Source organism: Equus asinus, chromosome 15, assembly GCF_041296235.1.
Source record: "Equus asinus isolate D_3611 breed Donkey chromosome 15, EquAss-T2T_v2, whole genome shotgun sequence".
In the NCBI taxonomy this organism is placed as follows: Eukaryota; Metazoa; Chordata; class Mammalia; order Perissodactyla; family Equidae; genus Equus; species Equus asinus.
Window position 1 is genome coordinate 26680982 of NC_091804.1, and position 24055 is coordinate 26705036.

The 24055-nt window shown below is 40.0% G+C and overlaps 2 protein-coding genes across 2 annotated transcripts in view; one reads left to right on the forward strand and one right to left on the reverse strand.

The window, feature by feature from the left end:
* PIGU (phosphatidylinositol glycan anchor biosynthesis class U) overlaps nucleotides 1-20546 on the reverse strand; it is an 89562-nt gene extending 69016 nt beyond the window's left edge. The window contains exons 1-2 of the mRNA XM_014831472.3: nucleotides 20287-20546; nucleotides 10720-10784 (exon numbers count right to left, since the gene is read on the reverse strand). Of these exons, the coding sequence (XP_014686958.1) occupies nucleotides 10720-10784; nucleotides 20287-20416 (195 nt within the window). The 5' untranslated portion in view covers nucleotides 20417-20546. The remainder of the gene's footprint in view (nucleotides 1-10719; nucleotides 10785-20286) is intronic.
* Nucleotides 20547-20575: 29 nt separating this feature from the next.
* The window catches only part of TP53INP2 (tumor protein p53 inducible nuclear protein 2), a 28945-nt gene continuing 25465 nt past the window's right edge, over nucleotides 20576-24055 (forward strand). Inside the window, exon 1 of the mRNA XM_070485835.1 lies at nucleotides 20576-20651. The gene's annotated coding sequence lies outside the window, so the exon portion shown is untranslated. The remainder of the gene's footprint in view (nucleotides 20652-24055) is intronic.

The following is a 24055-nucleotide window of genomic DNA, read 5'->3' on the forward strand; positions in this document are numbered from 1 at the left end:
TTCTTTTTTTTGTGCTGAGGAAGATTTGCTCTGAGCTAAGATCTGTTGCCAATCTTCCTCTTTTTGTATGTGAGCTGCAGCAACAGGATGACCACTGACAGATGAGTGGCATAGGTCCTTGCTCAGGAATGAAACCCAGGCCACCGAAGTGGAGTGCACTGAACTTCACCACTAGGTCTCCAGGGCTAGTCCTATTTACAGTTTTGGGTTTTTTTAAAAGATTTTATTTTTCCTTTTTCTCCCCAAAGCCCCCCGGTACATAGTTGTATATTTTCAGTTGTGGGTTTTTCTAGTTGTGGCATGTGGGATGCTGCCTCAGCATGGCCTGATGAGCAGTGCCATGTTCGCGCCCAGGATCTGAACCAGCAAAACCCTGGGTCACCAAACTAGAGAATGCAAACTTAAACACTCGGCCACGGGGCCGGCCCCTATTCACAGTTTGTTTGTTTTTTTTTTAAAGATTTTATTTTTTTCCTTTTTCTCCCCAAAGCCCCCCAGTACATAGTTGTATATTCTTCGTTGTGGGTCCTTCTAGTTGTGGCATGTGGGACGCTGCCTCAGCATGGTCTGATGAGCAGTGCCGTGTCCGTGCCCGGGATTCGAACCAACGAAACACTGGGCTGCCTGCAGCGGAGCGCGCAAACCCAACCACTCGGCCACGGGGCCAGCCCCCTATTCACAGTTTTTTAAAGTCCAAGTTTGATAACTCCAATGTCTGGATTACCTGTGAATCTGTTTTTATCAGCTTTTTTTTTTTTCCTGAGGAAGATTTGCCCTGAGCTAACATCTGTTGCCAATCTTCCTCTTTTTGTATGTGAGCCACTGTAACAGCATTACCACTGACAGATGACTGGTATAGGTTCACACCTGGGAACCAAACCAAGGCAACTGAAGTGGAGCACACTGAACTTAACCACTAGGCCACCAGGGCTGGCCCTTTAGTGCCTATTTTTATCTGTCTTTTATTATGAGTGGTAATTTTTTATTGAATAATGGACATCATGTATGAAAAACAGTAGAGGTTCTGGATGAAGCTATTTTCTTCCAGAAAGGATTTCTTTAAGCTTCTGGTAAGCAATTAGAACAGAATTGTTTCACTTTAATCTATTAGGGGTTTAGCTAATTAGAAGCTGGATTCAGTCTTTGTTAAGATAGTCTATATGCGATCTACTTTTATTCCTGGAGAGCAGTCTTTCAGAAGACCCAACTAGAAGCCAAGTCCTTTACCAGAGCCCTGCCACCTCAGTTGGCCATGCACTCGAATTTGTATTTCCCCAGCACCATGACACTGCCAATAGCTCTGCTCAGCTCCTTAGCCTCTTACCAGCCAATTTCTGTTCTCTTTCTCTGCCTCTCAGCCTGTGCCACTTACACACTGGTAAATGCATCAAGCAGAAAGCAGCTGAGACTGTTAGTCTCACTTTCTACACTTTCCTATCTGGGATCTCAGCCCCTCAAGTCCTGGCTATCTTGGTACTCTCCAGTGACATTTTTTGTATTCATCCTGCTTTGCTAGTTGTTCTAGGCAGGAGGGTTGGTCTGCTGTTACAAGCCAGTTCGCCAAGATAGCCAGAAGGAAAGTGCATGACTTGGTTTTAGTGAGCCCATGCTGGTGTCTCAAGAGCACCTCTTCCCAACTCCTAACCACATGCAAAAATGTGTCCTACAATATTGTAAAGGTCATTGACAAGCTTCTTAGTAAGAATAAGCTGGCATGGTAGAAAGAACAAGGTTTTGGGATCAGACTCAGGTTTAAAACTAGGTTCTACCTATGTATCTCTGGGCAAGTTGTTTTGCCCTCTAAGCCTTAGTTTCCTCAACTATAAAATAAGAATAGTTACCTATTTCATAGGGTTCTTGGGAGGATTAAGTGATAATAAGCACAAAGTATTTAGCACAGTGCCTAGCACACAGTAAACCTCAATATATTAGCTACCTGAGACCAACTTTTTAACTCTTTTTGTAAACAGGGGCATCAGCTTTGCCTTTCAAAGTTCTAAAAGGATTAAATTTGTACAACTATCTAGTAATAGATTCTTTTTTGCATTTATCTTTGTCAGTAAGAAGTAGTAACTTGATATTTATATTACCAATAGCCTGCTTTCAAAGTGTTTTGATGCTTCAGATAGTTTAGAATGGCACTAAATAGGTCTCAGAAATGACAGAACAAACAGTTCTCAAAAAGCCTATCAGTGAATGGGCTGATTTCCATAATGAACTAACATGTACACAGTAGTTAATTGCATATCATGCTATTATAGAACGGTACACACTGAATATAATTTGTCTTTATGCTACGTCTCCATTTGGATGACCACGCCTAGTCAGGGTAGGGTATCTATGGATAAACTCACAATTTTACTACCAGTACTTGGGTAAACACAGAAACAGAAACATCTGTTGAAGGCAGTCATAAAATCTAACCTGTGGTTGCTAAATTCCTCTTTCCTCTCTTGTGCAGACTTTTCTTCTCCACTTTCTCTAAGAACTAGATAATAAAATCTGCTGACGATTAAGAAACAATGCAAAGTAATGATGAACTTTCTCTTCAAAAGAGTTCTTTCCTTTGGCTTGACATCATCTTATTTCCTTATATTTTATTACTCAGAGAAACCATATTAAAATATAGGTAGCTCTTGATTTATGAACGCCTAGCTTACAAACAAATTAGCTCATATTCAGGAATGGGGAACAAGAGACTCTTGAGTTTGAAGTCCTTGTCACTGTTTTCAGGGGAAGCAAGTGTTCTTGCCTCTTAATCCAGAGTTCTTAAAGGTTAACAGTCCTAAAGGGGTTATCTTCTACAGGTATAGAAAGTTAACATGCTTTTGGTAGCTAGAAATTACTACCTCATGCCTTTATCCCCCTTTACACACACACACGTGCACAAGATGAGGAGTGAGAATGTGTTCTAGGCTCCTTCATTGTATCCAGGATGCATTTTCCCAAAGAAACAACATTTTAAACAATGGTGAAGTGATTAGATATGGCTCTTCCATTTATTCATTCAATATATTCTTTCTGCAAGGACTATTTCACATCTTCCCCTCTCCTCAACTTCCAACTTTCCTCCCTGCTTCTCACTTTCAGCCGACAACCGCATTTCTTATCTCACTGAGAAAACAGAAGCAATGAGAATCACCTTTCCCAGTACCTAGCTGACCAACTTTCTCTTATTAACAACAGATGAGCTTCCTTTCTTCCTATCTAAAAGCCAAATCCTCCCCCATCCCACAACTAGAAGGATCTGCAACTAAGATATACAACTATGTACCAGGGCGGGGTTTGGGAAATAAAGCAGAAAAATAAATAAATAAAAATAAAAAAATGAAAAATAAATAAGATAAAATAAAAGCCAAATCCTGGGGCCTGCCCAGTGGTGCAGAGGTTAAGTGCGCATGTTCTGCTTCGGCAGCCCAGGGTTTGCCCATTTGGATCCCGGGTGGGGACATGGCACTGCTTGGCATGCCATGCTGCGGTAGGTGTCCCAAGTATAAAGTAGAGGAAGATGGGCATGGATGTTAGCTCAGGGCCAGTCTTCCTCAGCAAAAAGAGGAGGATTTGGCAGTAGTTAGCTCAGGGCTGATCTTCCTCAAAAAAAAAAAAAAATAATAATAATAAAAAATAAAGTCCTACATAATCTAGCCCCTACCTTCTTCTCACAGCTTATCTCTATTAGTCACCTCTTTGCTCATTCTGCCTTAGCAACACTGGCCATCTTTCTGCAACTCACAAATGCCAAAGCTCATTCCCAAATCAGGGCCATCACATGGATTGCTAGCTTCATTTAGATCTCTTATTCAAATTTCACTTCCTCAGAGCGCCTTCCCTGAACACACGATCTAAAATAGCGACACACACAACTGTCACTCTTTATTCCTTTACCCAGTTTTATTTTTGTACAGGTACTTACCACTTAACTAAAGTCTCATTTTTTTAAGCTTCAGCTTTACAGAGGTATAACTGGTATAAGATAAGCTGCATATTTTTGAAGTGTATAATTTGGTCAATTTTGACCTATTATGCATCCATGAGACTATCACCACCATGAAGAAAGTGAACATACACACCATTCCCAAAAGTTTATCAACTTTACTGTTCACCCCAAAGAACCAACTTTGTTTCAGTGATTTTCACTATTGTTTTTCTGTTTTTCATTTGTTTCTGCTCAGATTTTTATTTCTTTTATTCTGCTTACTTTGAATTTATCTTTGTTTTCTAGTTTCTTAAGGCAGAAACCAAAGTCATCAATTTGAGACCTTTCTTCTTTTCTTATATAGGCATTTAACACCATAAAGGTCCCCTAAGTGCTGCTTTAGCGACATCCCACATATTTTGATAGGTTATGTTTTCATTTTCACTCAGTTCAAAATACTTTCTAATTTCCCTTCTGATTTCTTCTTTGATCCATGGGTTATTTAGGAATATGTTACTCAGTTTTCAAATATTTGGGGATTTTCCAGATATCTTTCTGGTATCATTTTTTTTTTTATTGAGTTGATAGGTTACAAACTTGTAAAATTTCAGTTGTACATTATTGACTGTCAGTTGTGTTGCAGGTGTACCACTCCACCCCCTGTGCCCACCCCCCACCCCACCTTTCCCCTGGTAGCCACCAATCTGTTCTCTCTATCTACATTTTAAATTCCTCATATGAGTGGAGTCATACAGAGATTGTCCTTCTCTAACTGGCTTATTTCACTTAACATAATTCCCTCAAAGTCCATCCATGTTATTGCAAATGGAATGCTTTTGTTCTGTTTTACCTACGTCTTCTTTATCCATTCATCTGTTGATGGGCACTTAGGTTGCTTCCATGTCTCGGCTATTGTAAATAATGCTGCAGTAAACATTGGGGTGCATAGAACTTTAGGAATTGCTGACTTCAAGCTCTTTGGATAGATACCCAGTAGTGGAATACCTGGGTCGTATGGTAGTTCTATTTTTAATTTTCTGAGGAATCTCCATACTGTTTTCCATAGTGGCTGCACCAGTTTGCATTCCCACCAGCAGTGTATGAGAGTTCCTTTTTCTCCACAACCTCTCCAACATTTGTTGCTATTAGTTTTAGATATTTTTGTCATTCTAATGGGTGTAAGGTGATATCCTAGTGTAGTTTTGATTTGCATTTCCCTGATGATCAGCGATGATGAGCATCTTTTCATGTGCCTATTGGCCATCAGTATATCTTCTTTGGAGAAATGTCTGTTCATGTCTCCAGCCCATTTTTTGATCGGGTTGTTTGAGTTTTTGTTGTTGAGTTGTGTGAGTTCTTTATACATTATGGATATTAAGCCTTTGTCAGATATATGACTTGCAAATATTTTTTCCCAGTTAGTGGGTTGTTTTTTTGTTTCAATCCTGTTTTCATTTGCCTTGAAGAAGCTCTTTAGTCTGATGAAGTCCCATTTGTTAATTCTTTCTATTGTTTTCCTTCTCTGAGAAGACATGGTGTCCGAAAAGATCCTTTTAATACTGATGTCAAAGAGTGTACTGCCTACGTTTTCTTCTAGAAGCCTTATGGTTTCAGGTCTCACCTTTAGGTCTTTGATTCATTTTGAATTTATTTTGGTGAATGGTGAGAAAGAATGGTCAATTTTCATTCTTTTACATGTGGCTTTCCAGTTTTCCCAGCACCATTTGTTGAAAAGACTTTCTTTTCTGCATTGTATGCCCTCAGCTCCTTTGTTGAAGATTTGCTGTCCACAGATGTGTGGTTTTATTTCTGGGCTTTCAATTCTGTTCCATTGATCTGTGCAGTACCAGTACCATGCTGTTTTGATTACTGTAGCTTTGTAGTATGTTTTGAAGTCAGGGATTATGATGCCTCCAGCTGTGTTCTTTTTTCTCAGGATTGCTTTAGAAATTCAGGGTCTTGTGTTGCCCCATACGAATTTTAGGATTCTTTGTTCTGATTCTGTAAAGAATGTCATTGGGATTCTGATTGGGATAGCATTGAATCTGTAGATTGCTTTAGGTAGAATGGACATTTTAACTACGTTTATTCTTCCAATCCATGTACATGGAATGTCTTTCCATCTCCTTATGTCATCATCCAATTCTCTGAGAAAGGCCTTGTAATTTTCATTGTATAGGTCCTTCACTGCCTTAGTTAAATTTATCCCGAGGTATTTTATTCTTTTTGTTGTGATTGTGAATGGTATTGTGTTCTTGAGTTCTTTTTCTGTTAGCTCTTTATTAGAATATAGAAATGCTACTGATTTATGCAAATTGATTTTATACCCTGCAACTTTGCTGTAGTTGTTGATTACTTCTAAGAGTTTTCCAATGGATTCTTTGGGGTTTTCTATATATAAGATCATGTCATCTGCAAACAGCGAGAGTTTCACTTCTTCCCTCCCTATTTGGATTCCTTTTATTCCTTTTGCTTGCCTGATTGCTCTAGTCAGGACCTCCAGTACTATGTTAAATAAGAGTGGTGATAGAGGGCATCCTTGTCTCATTCCTGTTTTCAAGGGGATGGCACTCAGTTTTTGCCCATTGAGTATGATGTTGGCTGTGGGTTTGTCATAAATGGCCTTTATTATGTTGAGGTAGTTCCCTTCTATGCCCATTTTGTTCAGAGTTTTTATCATAAATGGCTGTTGGATCTTGTCAAATGCTTTCTCTGCATCTATTGAGATGATCATGTGGTTTTTATTCCTCAGTTTGTTGATGTGGTGTATCACGTTGATTGATTTGCGGATGTTGAACCATCCCTGTGTCCCTGGTATGAATCCCACTTGATCACGATGTATGATCCTTTTGATGAGTTGCTGAATTCTGGTTGCCAAAATTTTGTTGAGAATTTTTGCATCTATGTTCATCAGCGATATTGGCCTGTAGTTCTCTTTTTTCATGGTGTCCTTGTCAGGCTTTGGTATCAGCGTGATGTTGGCCTCCTAGAATGTGTTAGGAAGTGTTCCATCCTCCCTAACTTTTTGGAATAGCTTGAAAAGGATAGGTATTAAATCCTCTCTGAAAGTTTGGTAGAATTCCCCAGGAAAGCCATCTGGTCCTGGGGTTTTATTCTTTGGGATATTTTTGATTGCTGTTTCAATCTCTTTCCTTGTGACTGGTCTGTTCAAATTGTCTGCTTCTTCTTGAGTGAGCTCTGGGAGATTGTAGGAGTCCCAGAATTTATCCATTTCCTCCAGGTTATCCATTTTGTTGGCATACAATTTTTCATAGTATTCTCTTATAATCCATTGTATTTCTGCAGTCTGTTGTTATTTCTTCTCTTTAATTTCTGATTTTGTTTATTTGAGCTTTCTCCCTCTTTTTCTTTGCAAGTCTGGCTAGGGGTTTGTCAATTTTATTTATCTTCTCAAAGAACCAGCTCTTTGTTTCATTGATCCTTTCTACCACCTTTTTCATTTCAAAAGCATTTATTTCTGCTCTGATTTTTATTATTTCTCTCCTTCTGCTGACTTTGGGCTTTGTTTGTTCTTCTTTCTCTAATTCAGTTAGGTGTAGTTTAAGATTGCTTATTTGGGATTTTTCTTGTTTGTTAAGATGTGTCTGTATTGCAATGAATTTTCCTCTTAATACAGCTTTTGCTGTATCCCATATGAGTTGGTATGGCATGTTATCATTTTCATTTGTCTCCAGGTATTTTTTTATTTCTTCTTTAATTTCTTCAATGATCCATTGCTTGTTCAGTAGCATATTGTTTACTCTCCACATCCTTGTCCCTTTCTCAGCTTTTTTCTTGTAATTAATTTCTAGCCTTATAGCATTATGTTTGGAGAAGATGCTTGTTATTATTTCCATTTTTTTAAATTTGTAGAGGTTTGCCTTGTTTCCCAACATATGGTCTATACTTGAGAATGTTCCATGCACACTTGAGAAGAATGTGTATTCTGCTGTTTTAGGATGAAGCATTCTATAAATGTCTATTAAGTCCACTTGTTTTAGTTTTTCATTTAGCTCCACTATTTCCTTGTTGATTTTCTGTCTGGATGATCCGTCCATTGATGTGAGTGGGGTGTTGAGGTCCCCTGCTATTATTGTGTTGTTTTTAACATCTTCCTTTAGGTCTGTTAATAGTTGCTTTATGAACTTTGGTGCTCCTGTGTTGGGTGCATAGATATTTATAAGCATTATTTCTTCTTGAGGAAGTGTCCCTTTGATCATTATATATTGTCCCTCTGTGTCTCTCTTTACCTGCCTTATTTTGAAATCTGTTTTGTCTGAATAAGTATTGCAACAGCTGCTTTCTTTTGCTTGCTATTAGCTTGAAGTATTGTCTTCCACCCCTTCACTCTGAGCCTGTGTTTGTCCTTGGGGCTGAGGTGTGTTTCCTAGAGGCAACAAATTGTTGCATCTTGTTCTTTAATCCATTTTGCTACTCTGTGTCTTTTTATTGGAGAGTTCAATCCCTTTACATTGAGGGTGATTATTGTCTGGTAACAATTTTTTATTTAATTCCACTGTGGTCAGAGAATATATTTTGTATGACTTCAATCCTTTTAAATTTATTGAATCTTGTTTTATGGCCCAGAATACGGTCTATCTTGCAAATGTTCCATGTATATTTGAAAAGCTTATGTGTTTTGCTGTTGTTGGATGAATGTTCTATAAATGTCAATGAGATCAAGGTGGTTGATAGTGTTATTCAAGTCTTCTATATCCTTGTTATTTTCTGTCCACTTGTTCTATCAATCACTGAGAAAGGGATATTGAAATCTCTGATTCTAATTATGAATTTGCCTGTTTCTCCTTGCAGCTCTATTGGTCTTCATATATTTTGAAACTCTGTTGTTAGGTACATAAACATTTAGAATTATTTTGTTCTCTTGATGAACTGACAGCTTTATTATGATGAAATGACCTTCCTTATCCTTGGTGATATTCTTTGCTCTGAAACCTGTTTCTTTTTTACTAACTTACTGTCTGTTTCTCTGAGAAATATACATACCATGGGGCCAGGGACTGTACCTTGTTCTGTATCCCTAGTGCCTTGCAGCATAGCTGGCATTTGGTACCTACTTAACAAATTTTTATTAAAAAAAAGAGAGAAGAAAGGGAGGGACTGGAATACACAGGCAGATATAGAGCTAGGCACTAGGAATAAGTGATGAAAAGGTGCCAATACTTGTTCTGAGGAGCATATATCATAATGGATAAAACAAGTACAGAGGCAATTTCAAGAGTGTGATATGACCCATGAAAAGGATAAGCACAAGATGCTTTGAAGATACAGGAGGAACACCTAACCTAATCTAAGGTGATGAGGGATGGCTTCCTGGAAGAGGTAAAACTTAAGCTAATATCTGAACAGTAGAACCAACAACAAAAAGAGGGAAGAATGGAACTCCGTAAGGAGACGATAGGAGCAAACACACAAAGGTAATAGAAAATATGGTGCTGAAGCATAATGAAAGTATGTCAGAACTCTCTCATGGGGAAAACATACTGCCCAAGGTCCACAGCACACTAAGCCTTCATGGCTAATGGGCTACTCTTTGGTATGCCCACACAATCTGTTCTCAGTAATTGAATTGTGTGCTTATTAAGAGTCTCATAAATTACTCCCAACCTGTTTCTGCTGGTAGTTCTTGTTACTGTCCTTCAATTAGATAGTAATACAAAGATAATGAAATATCAATGCAAAAGACAGTTGTTATCACCATGAAAACTAAGTTGAAAGCTTTCAAAAAACTAGATAGAAGAACCAAAAAAAGACTGTTCTCAAAGTAGGTATGAGGGAGACAACTGTAAAAATTAGGGACTAAATTATCAAATTAGAAGACTTCTACTTTTTTTTTTTGAGAAGATTAGTCCTGAGCTAACTACTGCCAATCCTCCTCTTTTTGCTGAGGAAGACTGGCCCTGAGCTAACATCCATGCCCATCTTCCTCTACTTTATACGTGAGTTGCCTACCACAGCATGGCTTGCCCAGCAGTGCCACGTCCGCACTCGGGATCTGAACCGGCGAACCCCAGGCCGCCGAAGCAGAACGTGCGAACTTAATCACTGTGCCACCGGGCCGGCCCCAGAAGACTTCTACTTTAAAATGAGATGGGCAATAAAAATTGGAAGGGGAGAATGGGAAGAAATGTGGTTGATGTGGTGAGCAGGGCCCACAGGGCTTTATACCTCCTAATCTAATGTGTTTGGATTTTATCCTGAGGTCAGTGGCAAGCATTCAAAGGGACTGAGCAGGACAGTGACAAAACCAGATTCACATTTCAGAAAGATGGCTCTGAGCAAAGTAAGGAGTAAAGGGGCAAGACAGAATGCAGAAAGAACTGGCAGGAAGCTGTTGCAGTAACCCAAGAAAGAGATGATGGTGACCTAAGAGTGATTTTATTATTCTTAAGAACTAATTTTATGAGTTAAAAAGGCTTTTGTGGGCTTTCTAAGAAACCAAAATTGCCGCCACGGTTTTCATGGAAAAGCATGTCCCAAAGAACCAATTACATGCCAATTAGCATTCATGGACTGGGAACTGTTTACAATTTATTTGCCATTAAAAATGGTAACTTTTACAGAAGTCTCATCTGCTTCCCCAAATTACAATCTTAATCTGGATCCTTTCCACTGCAATTGTGAAATTTCCTTCTTATGTGAAGGACATCTAAAAAAGGGCTGTTTCTAAATATGATTTTCAAAATTAGATCTTTTTAAATGTTCATACTAAACAAAGGTTAGGCTTTGGTATCTGTGACTATAAATTACTCTTAGTACCCAGAAAAGAAAACAAGAACACTTACTTCATGAAATACTGCTCCAGAATATGGCGACACTCCCAAGTCCAACAGTGAGAGGCCTTCAACCACTGAAAAGTAAGACATCCAAGTTCACTCTTACTTTAAAGACATATGGAGATGGCCATAAACCAAAGTGTTAGATACTGCCAGGACCAACAAAGGCCTTACAGTTTATCTAACCCCTCTACCTCATCCCCAGGAAGTGGCTTTAACTGTTGATTTGAACATTTCAGATAATGGGAAACTTTCTTCCATACACAGTATCCCTTTCCATTGTGAGGCAGCACTCATTATGAGTAGGATCATGGATTGGATCTTGGACCAGAAAAACGACAGTGGAACAACTGGAAAAATCCTAATAAGGTCTGTAGTTAATAGTACTGTTATCAATGTTAATTTTCTGGTGTAAGTCATTGTACTATGGTTATATAGGATGTTATTAGAAGAAGGTGGGTGAAGGGTAAACAGGAACTCTATTTACTATGTTCGCAACTGTTTTGAAAATCTAAAATTATTTGAAAATTAAAAGTTAAAATAAAAAAGTATACTACAGAAATATATTTACTGAAGGAAGGATGTCCACGAAATACTCTTAAATGAAAAGCAGGTCATAATACAGCATGTAAAATATGACGGAATGCGGCTGGCCTGGGGTGCAGCGGTTAAGTTTGCACATTCTGCTTCAGCGGCCCGGGGCTCGCCAATTCGAATCCTGGGTGTGGACCTACGCACTGCTTGTTAAGCTATGCTGTGGCAGGCCTCCCACATAAAATAGAGGAAGATGGGCACAGATGCAAAAAGAGGTTTGGTGGCAGATGTTAGCTCAGGGCTAATCTTCCTCAAAAAGACCAGAAAAATCATTGAATTTTATTTTAAATATTTGTAAGCGTTTATTCATTTAATTATTTGAGAGAGAACGAATATGTATTAATGAGAAATGTCTCAAAATAGACATAAAACATAAACATTAAATAAAATAAATAAACATAAACAAAAAATGTCAACAGTGACCATCTCTGGGTGATAAGATTACAGAAGATGTTTAGTTTCTTTTATCTTTTCTTCGTTTTCTCAACCTTTAGCAGTGAGCATGTATTATTTTATAATTATTAAAAAGAAATAGGAAAATTAATTTTAAAAGAAAGTGAGTGACAAAGGACAAGAAAAAAGATAAAGCCACAAAAACCTAAAAAGTGTAAAAGCTTATAAATGCAAAAAATATCTCAGAAATATACATAAGAAACTGTTCCCTCCAGCAAGAGAGCTAGGTGGTTATAGGAAAGTGGTGGAAAGTCACCTTTAAATTATATAGCCTTTTGCACCTTTGATTTTTGATGAGTGACTGAATTACCAACTCAAAAATTTTTTTAAAAAAATCAAAGTTACAAAGCTTGCTCAAAATAAACTATATATTTGTAATGAGTGGGCCATAAATATGGCTTTAAACTTTATAGAGCTACCTTAGAAGTAAACCTAATCAGTTACACAATTCATGGTGGCTATAAAATAAAACATGGCCCATTGCTCCAGACAATTGTGCTGGTCCTTATACTAGAATCAGAAAGAAACTCCCCTCAAGGAGCCACATCAAGAAGCTGCAGTGTGACACAACCATTAAACTCTCCACTCTAAAAGCTCTACCAGAGACCCAAGGAGATGATTCATCAGGCCACTTCACAAAGCAGCTCTGAGTCTAAGCCAATGGCATCCTACCACCGAGCAGTAAAAGCAACTCTACAGAGGACCAGTAAGATGCTGTCCAGGAACATCACTCTCTACTGGTTTGATCCAGAGGGAGAGTCTTGATTTTAATAGCTAGAGGAACAGACTGCACACCTTTCAGGCAATTGTCTAAAATACAGTTTCTCTCAGATACGCTTTTGCTAGATATTGTACACCGTTGAATTCGTTAATGTGTTCTCTGGCAAGTGGCTGGAATGTGGTCTCACATTCCACATTACTTAATAGATAATTGATCCGGGGGAAGAGTCAACCTCATGTAAAAACATTTTTGCAAAACCCAAAAACCATCATTTACTACTACCATCTATAACATTAAAAAGTATAGGAGGAGCATAAGCTCACAATATTTTTACTTGAATACGTTTAGCTTTATGATAAACTTCTCACAATGTTCTTTTCTTGGTGCACATGATTGAAAACTCTGGCATGGTCTGCAGGGCCTTTGGGAACATCTGAGCTATAGAGTACCAAAATCTTCTAGACTACAATAGTGAAGCCACTCTATGTATAAAACAATAATCAGGGCCCCCAAATTCTACTATATATAATAACGTTCTAATAATATTTTGCTGGAGACATTTTAATGTAGGTTTCACAAAATGCCTGTTTGGGGAAAAAAACAAACCAAAAAACCCCTCAATTTAAAAAAAACAAAGAATCCATAGCTTTAAGCCATTCTTTTTCCTAGAGTACCCCCACCCCAAAATAAAAGCTGTGAAAAGTACACCAGAGCAACTGAACAACATTTCTGCCTCACGAGACTATTATCCAATAATTAACGGGGTTTTTAAAAGTTTTTTGCTGAGGAAGACTGGCCTTAAGCTAACATCTTTGCCAATCTTTCCTCTTTTTGCTTGAGGAAGATTGTCCCTGAGCTAACACCTGTGCCAGTCTTTCTGTATTTTGTATGTGGGATGCTGCCACAGCATGCTTGATGAGCGGAGTATAGGACCATCCCAGGATCTGAACCAACCAACCCCGGGCCGCCAAAGTGAAACACGTGAATTCAACCACTATGCCACTAGGCTGGCCCCAATTAATGGTTTAGAATAGTTGACCATAGGGGCCGGACCAGTAGCACAGTGGTTAAGTTCAAAGGTTCCACTTCGGTGGCCCAGGGTTCGCCGGTTCGGATCCCAAGTGCGGACATGGCACCGCTTGGCAAGCCATGCTGTGGTAGGCATCCCACATACTAAAAAAAAAAAAAAGTAGAGGAAAATGGGCACAGACGTTAGCTCAGAGCCAGTATTCCTCAGCAAAAAGGGGAGGATTGGCAGCAGATGTCAGCTCAGGGCTAATCTTCCTAAAAAAAAAAAAAAGAATATTTGACCATAAAAGCTAATTAATGATGACCAACAATTCTAAAACATGTTGTGTTTTTTTAATAAAGTCTCTCAACTCTTAACTAATAAATCCTACGGAGCAAGAATTCTTAGTTACCTTGATGTACCTTTCCTATGGATGATAACAAAAGCATATCATCTAGTATAAGACAAACAATGTCTTTCAGCTTCCTATATCAAGAAGGGCATGCATTAAACTTTTTCAAAAGAAGTAGTATTCTTATATTTCTAGCCCAGAGGTCCCAAGAAACAGTATCATCCCAGTAGCAATGAACACATCTAGCACCCAGATCCTGGTTTCTAAACAACATTCTCCAATAAAAGGAATCAGGGCTCCTGGAGAAGCGGCTGATTCCAGGGATGGAGCAAGGTAAATATAAGATACACCTGGAGCATCTTGTGATTCCAGAAACTAATGAAGTGCTTAAAAAAAAAGAAGTTGGGAGGGAGGTATGTCAAAAGGACAAAGGAGTCAACCTGAAAGGGGTCCCAATGAAATAGTTTGAGTAATAAAATAAACACCCATGAGTCCATACTGATATAAATAAATGACTGAACAAATAAATAAATAAGAAAGGACAACTCTTGCTTATAGAAGAATTCCAATTAATAAATGAGAAGGAATGAAGAAAATAGAAAAGTCACCATTAAAACACCACAGTAATGACTGCAGCAAGCAAGATCAACCTATAAATGCAAAAAGCAGTAGGCAAAAACTTAAAGAGAAACAGGATATTTACAGACCCCAAAGTATATCCCTCAAATGTTTACTAATTAAAAAGGGAAAATAGTAATTTTACAGTGGAGAAACCAGGCAGATACTACCTTAACCAAGAGATTAAGATTAACATCACCGGGGGGCCGGTCCCGTGGCTGAGTGGTTAAGTTCGTGCGCCCTGCTTTGGTAGCCCAGGGTTTCACCAGTTTGAATCCTGGGCACAGACATGGCACTGCTCATCAAGCCATGCTGAGGCAGCATCCCATGTACCACAACTAGAAGGACCCACAACTAAATATACACAACTAGGCACCAGGGGGCTTTGGGGAGAAAAAGGAAAAATAAAATCTTTAAAAAAAAAAAAAAAGATTAACATCACCAGTAATAAGACTTTTCAATGGGCTGCACCCCCGGTCCACTGCATCGAGAGGGTCACACCACTTCAGTGGGATTCTTCCCCCAAATCCATTACCTCAATCTAACTATGAGAAAACATTAGACAAACCCAAACTGAGGGACATTCTACAAAATACCTGACCAGTACACTTCAAAAGTGTCAAGGTCATAAAAGACAAGGAAAAGCTAAGGAACCATCACAGATTGGAGAAGAATAAGGAAACACAACAACTAAATACAATATAGGATCCTGAATCAAATCCTGGAATAGAAATAAAACAGTGGAAAAAATGGGAAAATCTGAATAACAACTATAGTTTAGTTAATGGTATTTTATCAATGTTATTCTCTTAGTTTTGATCACTGTACCATGATTATGCAGGATGTTAACATTTGGGGAAGGTGGGTGAAGGGTTTACAGGATCTCTTTGTACTATCTTTGCAAATATTCTGTAAGTCTAAAATCATTTCAAATAAAAAGCTAAAAAAGAAAAGGAGGCCAGCCCTGTGGCCAAGTGGTTGAGTTCATGCACTCCGCTTTGGCAGCCCAGAGTTTCACCTGTTGGGTTCCTGGGCGTGGAACTAGCACCACTCATCAAGCCATGCTGAGGCGGTGTCCCACATGGCAGAACTAGAAGGACCTACAACTAGAATATACAACTATGTACCGGTGGGGATTTGGGGAGAAAAAGCAAAAAAAAGACAAAGAAGATTGGCAACAGTTGTTAGCTCAGGTGCCAATCTTTAAAAAAATAAATAAATAAAGTAAAATCGTCAAAGCCATAGTGAATTGCCACATACCACACTATTCCAAGTGTTAGTCTTAAAATATGATCATAAAAAAATAAAAGCTAAAAAAAACAAACAAAAAAGTACTGGTATCCAGTCTCTGGATCCAGCTGCCAATTTGCAGGAAATACAGAGGACACAAGAACATTTTATACTGTCCGATGAATACACAATCATGAAAATCCAAACTATGGGAAACTCTACAGGTCAAACAGTCTGGGTTCACCAGATAAGTAAAACAGAAAAGGATGGGATACACAGGGACCTTAAAGATTAAGGGAGACTTAAAAGACATATAAAAACTTTTTTTAGGGGCTGGCCTCGTGGCTGAGGTGGCAGCTCACATGCCACAACGAGAAGGACCCACGACTAAAAAATATATATAACTATGTACTGGGGAGATTTGGGGAGAAAACGCAGAAAAAAAACCCAAAAACTTTTTTAAGGGCAGGACTAAGCTATAGTGTCTAGGGATGTTCATTTGGCTAATAAAACAAAAAAAAAAAAGCAAAGATGTCATTATTACAAAAGTCAGGATAATGGTTCCTTATGAAGGGGGTAAGGGAACTATGATTGAGATGGGGCATATGGAAAAGTTTCTGGCTGGAGTGTGTGGCAAAGTTCTGATTCTTGACTCGGATGACAGTTACAAAAGTGTTTGCCTTATAATAATGCACTGTGCAATACATTGTTGTGTGTGGTTTACTAATTCTATATTTAACAATAAAAGGTTTTTGTTCTTTTATGTAGTGCTATCAGGAGTGTTCCTCCTGACCCTGACTCTCATAGCTGCACAGGAGGTGGGTTTCTAAAAAAGCCCAAACTAATAGCTTGGGATCTACCCTCAACTCAAGAAGCTAAGCCCATACTAACTTCTAATCTTTAGGTCAAAGGCTGAGGAAATGCCAAAGTATCACAGAAAGGTTCCAAAATGATTCCTGATGGATTTCTACACAAGATAGTATACAGTAAACTCTGGTGGAACAACCATGCCTAAAGATTGCTAGCTAGTCACATAAAACATTATCAACTATGTGTCTTTGGGCAGGTGACAACCTCTCTGTGCTTAAATTTTCTCATCTATAAAATCAAGTTAACAATAGTATTTATATCACAGGGCCATAGTAGAGATTAAATTAGTTTTTTAACATACCTAAAGTGCCTGGAACAGTGCCTGGCATGTAGAAAGCATTACATCATTGTTAATTATTACTATTTTTACTGGACAGAAAAGCACATGCTTATATTTTGTCAAGCAGGAAATCTGTATACATTTTAATTAGACTATCAAACTGATGGGTCTGTAGAAATGAGTGACACAAAAAAGATCTCTTCCTATCATAATGGATATCTGTTATTTTCACCGCCCAACATCAATTTCCCCCTCTTCTGGTAAGAGCACCCTAGTTTTCCTATGGAATACCTCCCTCTTCCATGGTTTGGGAGGTTGCCCCCTCTCCAAAGAGGAAGATATAGATACATGACCCAGACTGACCACAGTTATTGGTTTAAGAATTGGTGTATTACCCAAATAAGTTCAATGTGGCTCAATTCCAAGGCTTTTGTTGTGCTTATTAAGAAGAGTCACCCTCTTTCCACTGGACTTGACACTGTGAGCATTTAAAAGGTGGAGGCTATTAGTGGCTAATCTTGCCAATACCTGGGAAGAGCCTTCCTGAATGCAGTCAATGCCAAGATGGAAAAAGAATTAATCCTGAGGAAATCATTGAGTCTCTGGATCCAGCTAGGCCTGAAGTCAGGACCTACCCTTGGATAGTTCCATTATGTAGGCCAATAAGCTCACTTTTTATTATAATTTGGACAGTTTGAGTTGGATTCTGTCATCTTCACATAAAAAAATTGACAACCCATTTAAAACCCTTCGGATATTTGGAGACAAGAACCATCCCCTCCAAGTGTACAACTTCTCACTTATTCCCATGGAAAATCAGTCCATGATTACAGCCAATCAAAATCCATTTGGATCCAAGGCCCTTCATCCAAAGAACTGGTCACTCAAAAAACTCAAAATGTCATGTGAAACCAGAAGGACTCCTACTTCAATATTTTTAAATGTCTGCCTTTTAGAATTTAACACAATCATCTGCTTTTTAAAATATCCCATCTTAAAATATACCTTGAAGACAAGTGATACTTATAGACGTTGTACCCCTCTCTCCCAAATGGGACAAATAGTTATCCTGACTTAACCAGATCCAGGTGGGTGATTACCACATCGCTCTCTCTAGCTGAAACTGGCTCCCAAGCTCCAGGCCTAAACCTTTGAATATCATACTATCACCTTATACACACAGCAAACGCTCACTGCTGTCCTTTCTGACTCATCTATTTCAGCCAATATCACCACTGTTCTCCCTATTATTTAAACTCAAAATATTAAAATTAGTCATTTTAGCTTTGATTATTGTACTAAGAGCTTCAACATGGATTATCTTATTTAATGGGGTATATATTATAACTTCATATTTTACAGATAAGAAAACTGATGTTAGAGGTCACATAGATAGTGAGTGGCAGAGGCAGAGAAAGATTCAAGCCCATTTTGAGATCCCAGACCCTGTGCTCTTAATCACTGTCCCACATTGCCTTATCTTTGGATCCTTTACCCTGTCTATCCTATAAGTAACCAGATCTTAGGTTTTCTTTTTTTCAGTACTTATTCAACAGTAACTATACAACTACTCTATGCCAGGCACAAAGGATTCAGGAATGAATAAAATAGTCCTGGGCTTCAAGGAGCTCACAGTACAGTGGAGAAACTGGATATGAACAAATATGATATAAAATAAGAAATGCTCTTAATAGAGGTATGTATAAAGTGCTAAGACAACAGAAGAAGGAAGGCCTAATACTGTCTTGGGTTTTCTAGTATCCAGAAGAAAGCAGGAACCAAGTGGCTTCAACAAACAATTCAGTTTGTTCAACAAATAATTCTATGCAAATATTATACGCAAAGATATCAAGTCTAAGCTCTCACCATCACACATATGAATTACTACTACCTTTATTACCATTTGTTAACTGGGAAACTTGGCGAAATTACTTAACTCCTCTAAATTTCAGTTTCATCATCTGTAAAATGGGGAAAATAACACCATCTAACACACAAAAAAACTGGAGGACAGGGGCCAGCCTAGTGGCGCAGCAGTTAAGTGCACATGTTCTGCTTCGGTGGCCTGGGGTTTGCCGGTTTGGATCCCGGGTGCGGACATGGCACCGCTTGGCACGCCATGCTGTGGTAGGCATCCCACATATAAAGTAGGGGAAGATGGGCACGGATGTTAGCTCAGGGCCAGTCTTCCTCAGCAAAAGGAGGAGGATTGACAGCAGATGTTAGCTCAGGGCTAATCTTCCTCAAAAAAGAAAAACTGGAGGATAAAATGAGATTTACCACAGTCTCTGATACATAGTAAGTATTTTTAGAAATTTTAGTTCTAATTACTCACAAAACACCCATTCATCATGCCATTCCCCCATTGCAAAATGTCTACGGGATAATATCAAAACTCTAGCATTTAAAGTTCAAGGACACAAAGGGGACTTTTGGGGTGCTGGGAATGTTCTGTTTCTTGATCTGCATGCTGGCTCCATGGGTGCACACAGTTTGTGAAAATTCACTGAGCTCTACACTTATTATACATGCATGGTATATTTATTGTACTTCAGTAAAAAAAGCTTTTAAAAAAATCTTCAAACTTTGGCCCTAACCTAACCCCCCCTCCATTACTCCCTACTTCGGACATTTCATACCCTTCAATATTTCTTGATCCTGTTTACCTTCTGCTACCTGGAACTCCTCTTTCTCTAATCTCGCTGTCCAAACTCTACATCCTTCAAGAGTTAGCTCAAATCCCTCATCCTTAGGAAACAGGAAAAGAAAAGGACACTTTCTTCAGGGTTAGAACTCCAAGGAACGAGATGTACACAGGAAGTACACTTTTCACACATGATTATAACTGTCTCTCTCTCCCACAAGCCTGTGGATCTTTCAGCCCAAACTCTTGTCTCATTGTAAGCGCTGGTATAAAACAATGTTTGAGGAAGGAGGTAAAGAAGAAGAAACAGCGGGAAAAGCTGCACTGCAAGTCCTAGACTGAGAACAGGCGTCTAAACACAGTCACACCCTCTCCTCGCTTAGTCCAGATTAGTCCCCTCACTCGAGCCCCCGACTCACACACCATCCTACACCCCAGAGAGCACCACTTGCGACCCCGGAGCAAATCCCAATCCCCTCCACAAATCCCACTCCACCCACAACGCCCTTTTCTTATCCCGACCCTTCCTCGGACCACGCCCCTCGGCTCAGGACCGGAGTGGGACACACCCCCTCAGATCCCCGCCCCTCGGGCGATGGGGCCCGCAGGGCCCAAATCGCTCGACACGGTCCCACGCCCCCTCCCCTCAGCAGCCCCGCCCTCAGGCCCCGCCCTCTCTGAGCACGCCAGAGCCGGTCAGTTCCCTCAGAATCTTGAGTTTGCGGCTACTACCCGCGCCTTCCATTCACGTAAGCCCAGAGAGCACGGGCGGAGCCTAGCCGCCTGCTTGAGCCAGTGACCTCACCTCTCTTCCAAGAGCTCAGTGGGGACACCACCTCCACGCGCTCGGAGATGAACTCGGCCAGACTGGAGCGGAACAAGGCCGCCCGCACGGTCACGGCCACCACCAGCACCAGGGCCAAGGGAGCCGCCATGATAGCTGGGGCGGGCGCGCAGGCCAGGAGGGAAAGGCGAAGCGGAAGAGCCTCGCGACCTGTGCGCCACCCTCTGTAGTTCCAAGCGCCGGCGCGCCTCGCTGCTGTCCCTGGAGCTGCCAGACTAGGGACTACCACTCCCAGTAAGCCTTGCGGCGAAACCAGGCGGAACGACGGAAAGCAAGGCGTCTCAAACTTGTTGCAAAAGGTTGGGTGACGCGTCCTAAGATAGCAGGTGAATTGTAAAAGCGCTCAGGGGCTGAAGTCTTGCTGACATTTGACAAGTGAAGGTAGTTATCTTCCTAGGATTGTGAGCGAGTTTTAAAAAGATGTTAATTTTACTCTTGTGTGTATGTTTTTAATGTTAAGGTATTTCCCTTTTATGTTTTTAAAGTGTTAAATATGTACTCGTTTAATTTGTTCTACAGTTGTTTATTGAACGCCAACTATATTCCAGGCACTATACTGGGTTCTGAGGGTACATTTTGGAGTAGTAAACAGATTTATTAGTTCGGCGGCCTTGAACAGGTTGCTTAACCCTTCTGTGCCTCAGGTCCCTTATCTGAAAATGTGCTTGCTGGTTGTTGGCTCGTACAGGCTCACTAGAAACGATAGAGGAATGCTTAGGAATTTTGCCAGTCGCTTTTAAACGCAGCCATTATCAAAAATTAAATTATTTAAACTTACAATTAAATACGTTATATTAAAAACAAAGTAATAAATACTCAAAGCTCATCATTTCCTAATTATTTTACTACACTTTTATCTGTGCTCTTGAGGTTATTTACCACTGCTATAAGACTATGGCAAAGACTGTATAATGGTGTGCTACTGCCCTTCACTTCTCAAATCGGCTTTCAGTGACGTCAGGTTGGTAGCTTGAAATCCCTCCCCATGGGAATGTTTACACCACAGAAATCAGCAAACACTACAAATCAGGGTTTTGGAGTTTGGAGAGCCCATTGATAAACATTAAGTAGCACGCCACTTCATTAGTTAGTGTATGAAAAGTGCTTATGGTGAGTGCTTAAATATTAGCTATAAAAATTAAATATATGAGGAGATTTCAGATCTGTGAATAAAATGAAACAGGTTGCATGATCAGGAATAACTTGGGGGAAGAGCGGTAGTAACACTGGAGAGGGTGGTCAAGGAAGACTTCAGGAAGAGGTGACATTTGAGCTGAGATTAAAAGATGAGAAACTAACCACAGCTTCCAAGCAAAAGGAATAGACTCCGAGTCAGGAAATAGCAAGGTGTGTTTGAGAAAGGAAACAAGTATGATCCAAGTGGAGAGAGTAGTAGAAGTTGTGGGTGGAGAGGCAGATAGTGGCTAATCAGGTAGGGACCTGTTCTCCATGGTTGGGGATTTGAGCTTTATTGAAAGTGCAATCCCTGTGCCACTGGAGCATTTTAAGCCAGAAAGTGATGTGGTCAGGTGTTCATTTTTAACAGATCACTATATCCCCAGGAACTATGCTGGGTGTTTGAGAATATTGGAGTGACAAAGTTGCACCCCCTGCCTTTATGGAACTTGGAGAATAGTTGAAGAGATGTGATAGTCTTAAGAATAACACAAATAAAACTAAAATCACAAATCATAGTGAGAGAAGGAAAAAGGGGAGCAGGATGGTAGGAGAATGTGAAAATCAGCTCTGGACCTGATAGCATTCTTGACCAGTGGGAGGGGCAGGTCTCCCTTGGGAGAGAGGATAATGAAGGAATAGAGAGAGGCGCTCTCATCCTTTGAGCTCTGCTCTGCCGAGCACTGTGCCATACTTTTTTTGTTTGTTTGTTTTGAGGAAGATTAGCTCTGAGCTAACATCTGCCGCCAATCCTCTTCTTTTTACTGAGGAAGCCTGGCCCTGAGCTAACGTCCGTGCCCATCTACCTGTACTTTATATGTGGGACGCCTACCACAGCATGGCTTGACAAGCGGTGCCATGTCCACACCCAGGATCCAAACTGGCAAACTCCTGGCCGCGGAAGCGGGACATGCGAACTTAATCGCTGCACCACTAGGCCGGCCTGGAACCTGTATTCTTAATCTCTCCAGTTTATTCTGTTGCTGGTGGTTTAGGAGCCATACTTTGAAAAACATTACCCTGAAGGCATAGGTATCCAGTAGTTTATGCAACAAAAAGACGAAAATAGTAATAATAGCTAGCAAGTATTGAGTGCTTACAATGTGTTAAGTATTATTTTAAGTGCTTTACATGTTTTAGTCTCTCTTAATATATATACTATTACAGGTACTATAATTTCCCCATCACCACATACACATAAAGAAACTGAGGCAGAAACAGATTTAGTAATTTGTCTAAAGTCCCACAGCTAGTAAATGACATAACCAGGATCTGAATGTTAGCTGCAGACATTATGGTTAAGCTGCTCTGCCTGAGAAAATGAGAGGAATTTGGGTTGGGTTGGATTGAGTTGGGTTGGGTTGTTTTGTTGTTGTAGCTAAGAAGGAAGGGTAGAGAACTAAAAGGAGGGAGATAATAAAGGAGCAAGCCAGGTGATTTCTCTCCTGAGAAGCCAGAGATTCCAGATGGTAAGTGGGTTGTCTAGGAGGAAGAAATTGAGGCTCTGAGATATTAAGTAACCGGCTTTAAGCCACAAACCTGGGTAGTTTTTCCTTTAGCATTTATTGAACACCTACCATTGCCACGTCCTGCACTAGGCTGTGGAGATACAGTCTATCCAGCACATTTGTTTTATTCCAAATAGCAAACTGATTCTGGCCATCTTTAACACAAAGGAAACTAACTAGGAGGCTATGAGGGAGCTCACAGCGCCAAAGAGAAGTCTGAGGAACCAGACTTGGAATAGTGATGACCCAGGTCAGCAACAACACAGGGCCTGGGTGGCAGGAACTACCTGTCAAGTCAACCAGGTACCACCGCTGGAATGAGTGAACTCCAGCCAGTTTTTAATGGCCTTGCCTCATGCCATTCAGTAGTCAAAGTTCTTGGAAAGAGCATGAGATTGGTTGAGATGAGGTCCCCTACCTGCCTCTTGGCTGTGTGTAGGGCAGCAAGAGAAGAGGATCTGTGAGTAGTCGGATGATGAATTTACTATGCTTGCCTTAGGACAGAACACCCTGAAGGCCATTGAGTGAAGTCATTTGAGTGAAGGCAAAGGGTGATTGGATGCTGGATGGGGAAAAAGGGCAAATATCCACTAACAGTGATGAGAAAGATACAGTCCCTCCCATATTGGAGTTTATAGTCTAGCAGGAAGTTACACAAAATAGAAGTGAGAAGACAAATAAAATAGATGTTGTGATTAGCCCTATGAGGGCAACAGACCAGAAGCAATGATAATGAATAATGGAGGATCTACTATAGACTGGATTGGGTAATCAAGTAAAGTTTGTCTGAGGAGGTGATGTTTAAGCTGAGACCTAAAGGATGAGAAGGAGCCAATGATGTAAAGAATTGGCAATGGTGAATGGCGAGTATGGGGAGGGGGTAATTGAGGTTACCATGAACTTGCAGTGAGGGAGGCCAGTGTGGAATGAAGTGAGCAAGAGGTGAGACTTGCAGAAGTAGGCAAGAGTCAAGTGGCCTTTGTAGACCACGATGCAAAGTTGGATTTTATTCTAAGAGCAATGGGAAGTCCACTAAAGGGTTTCGA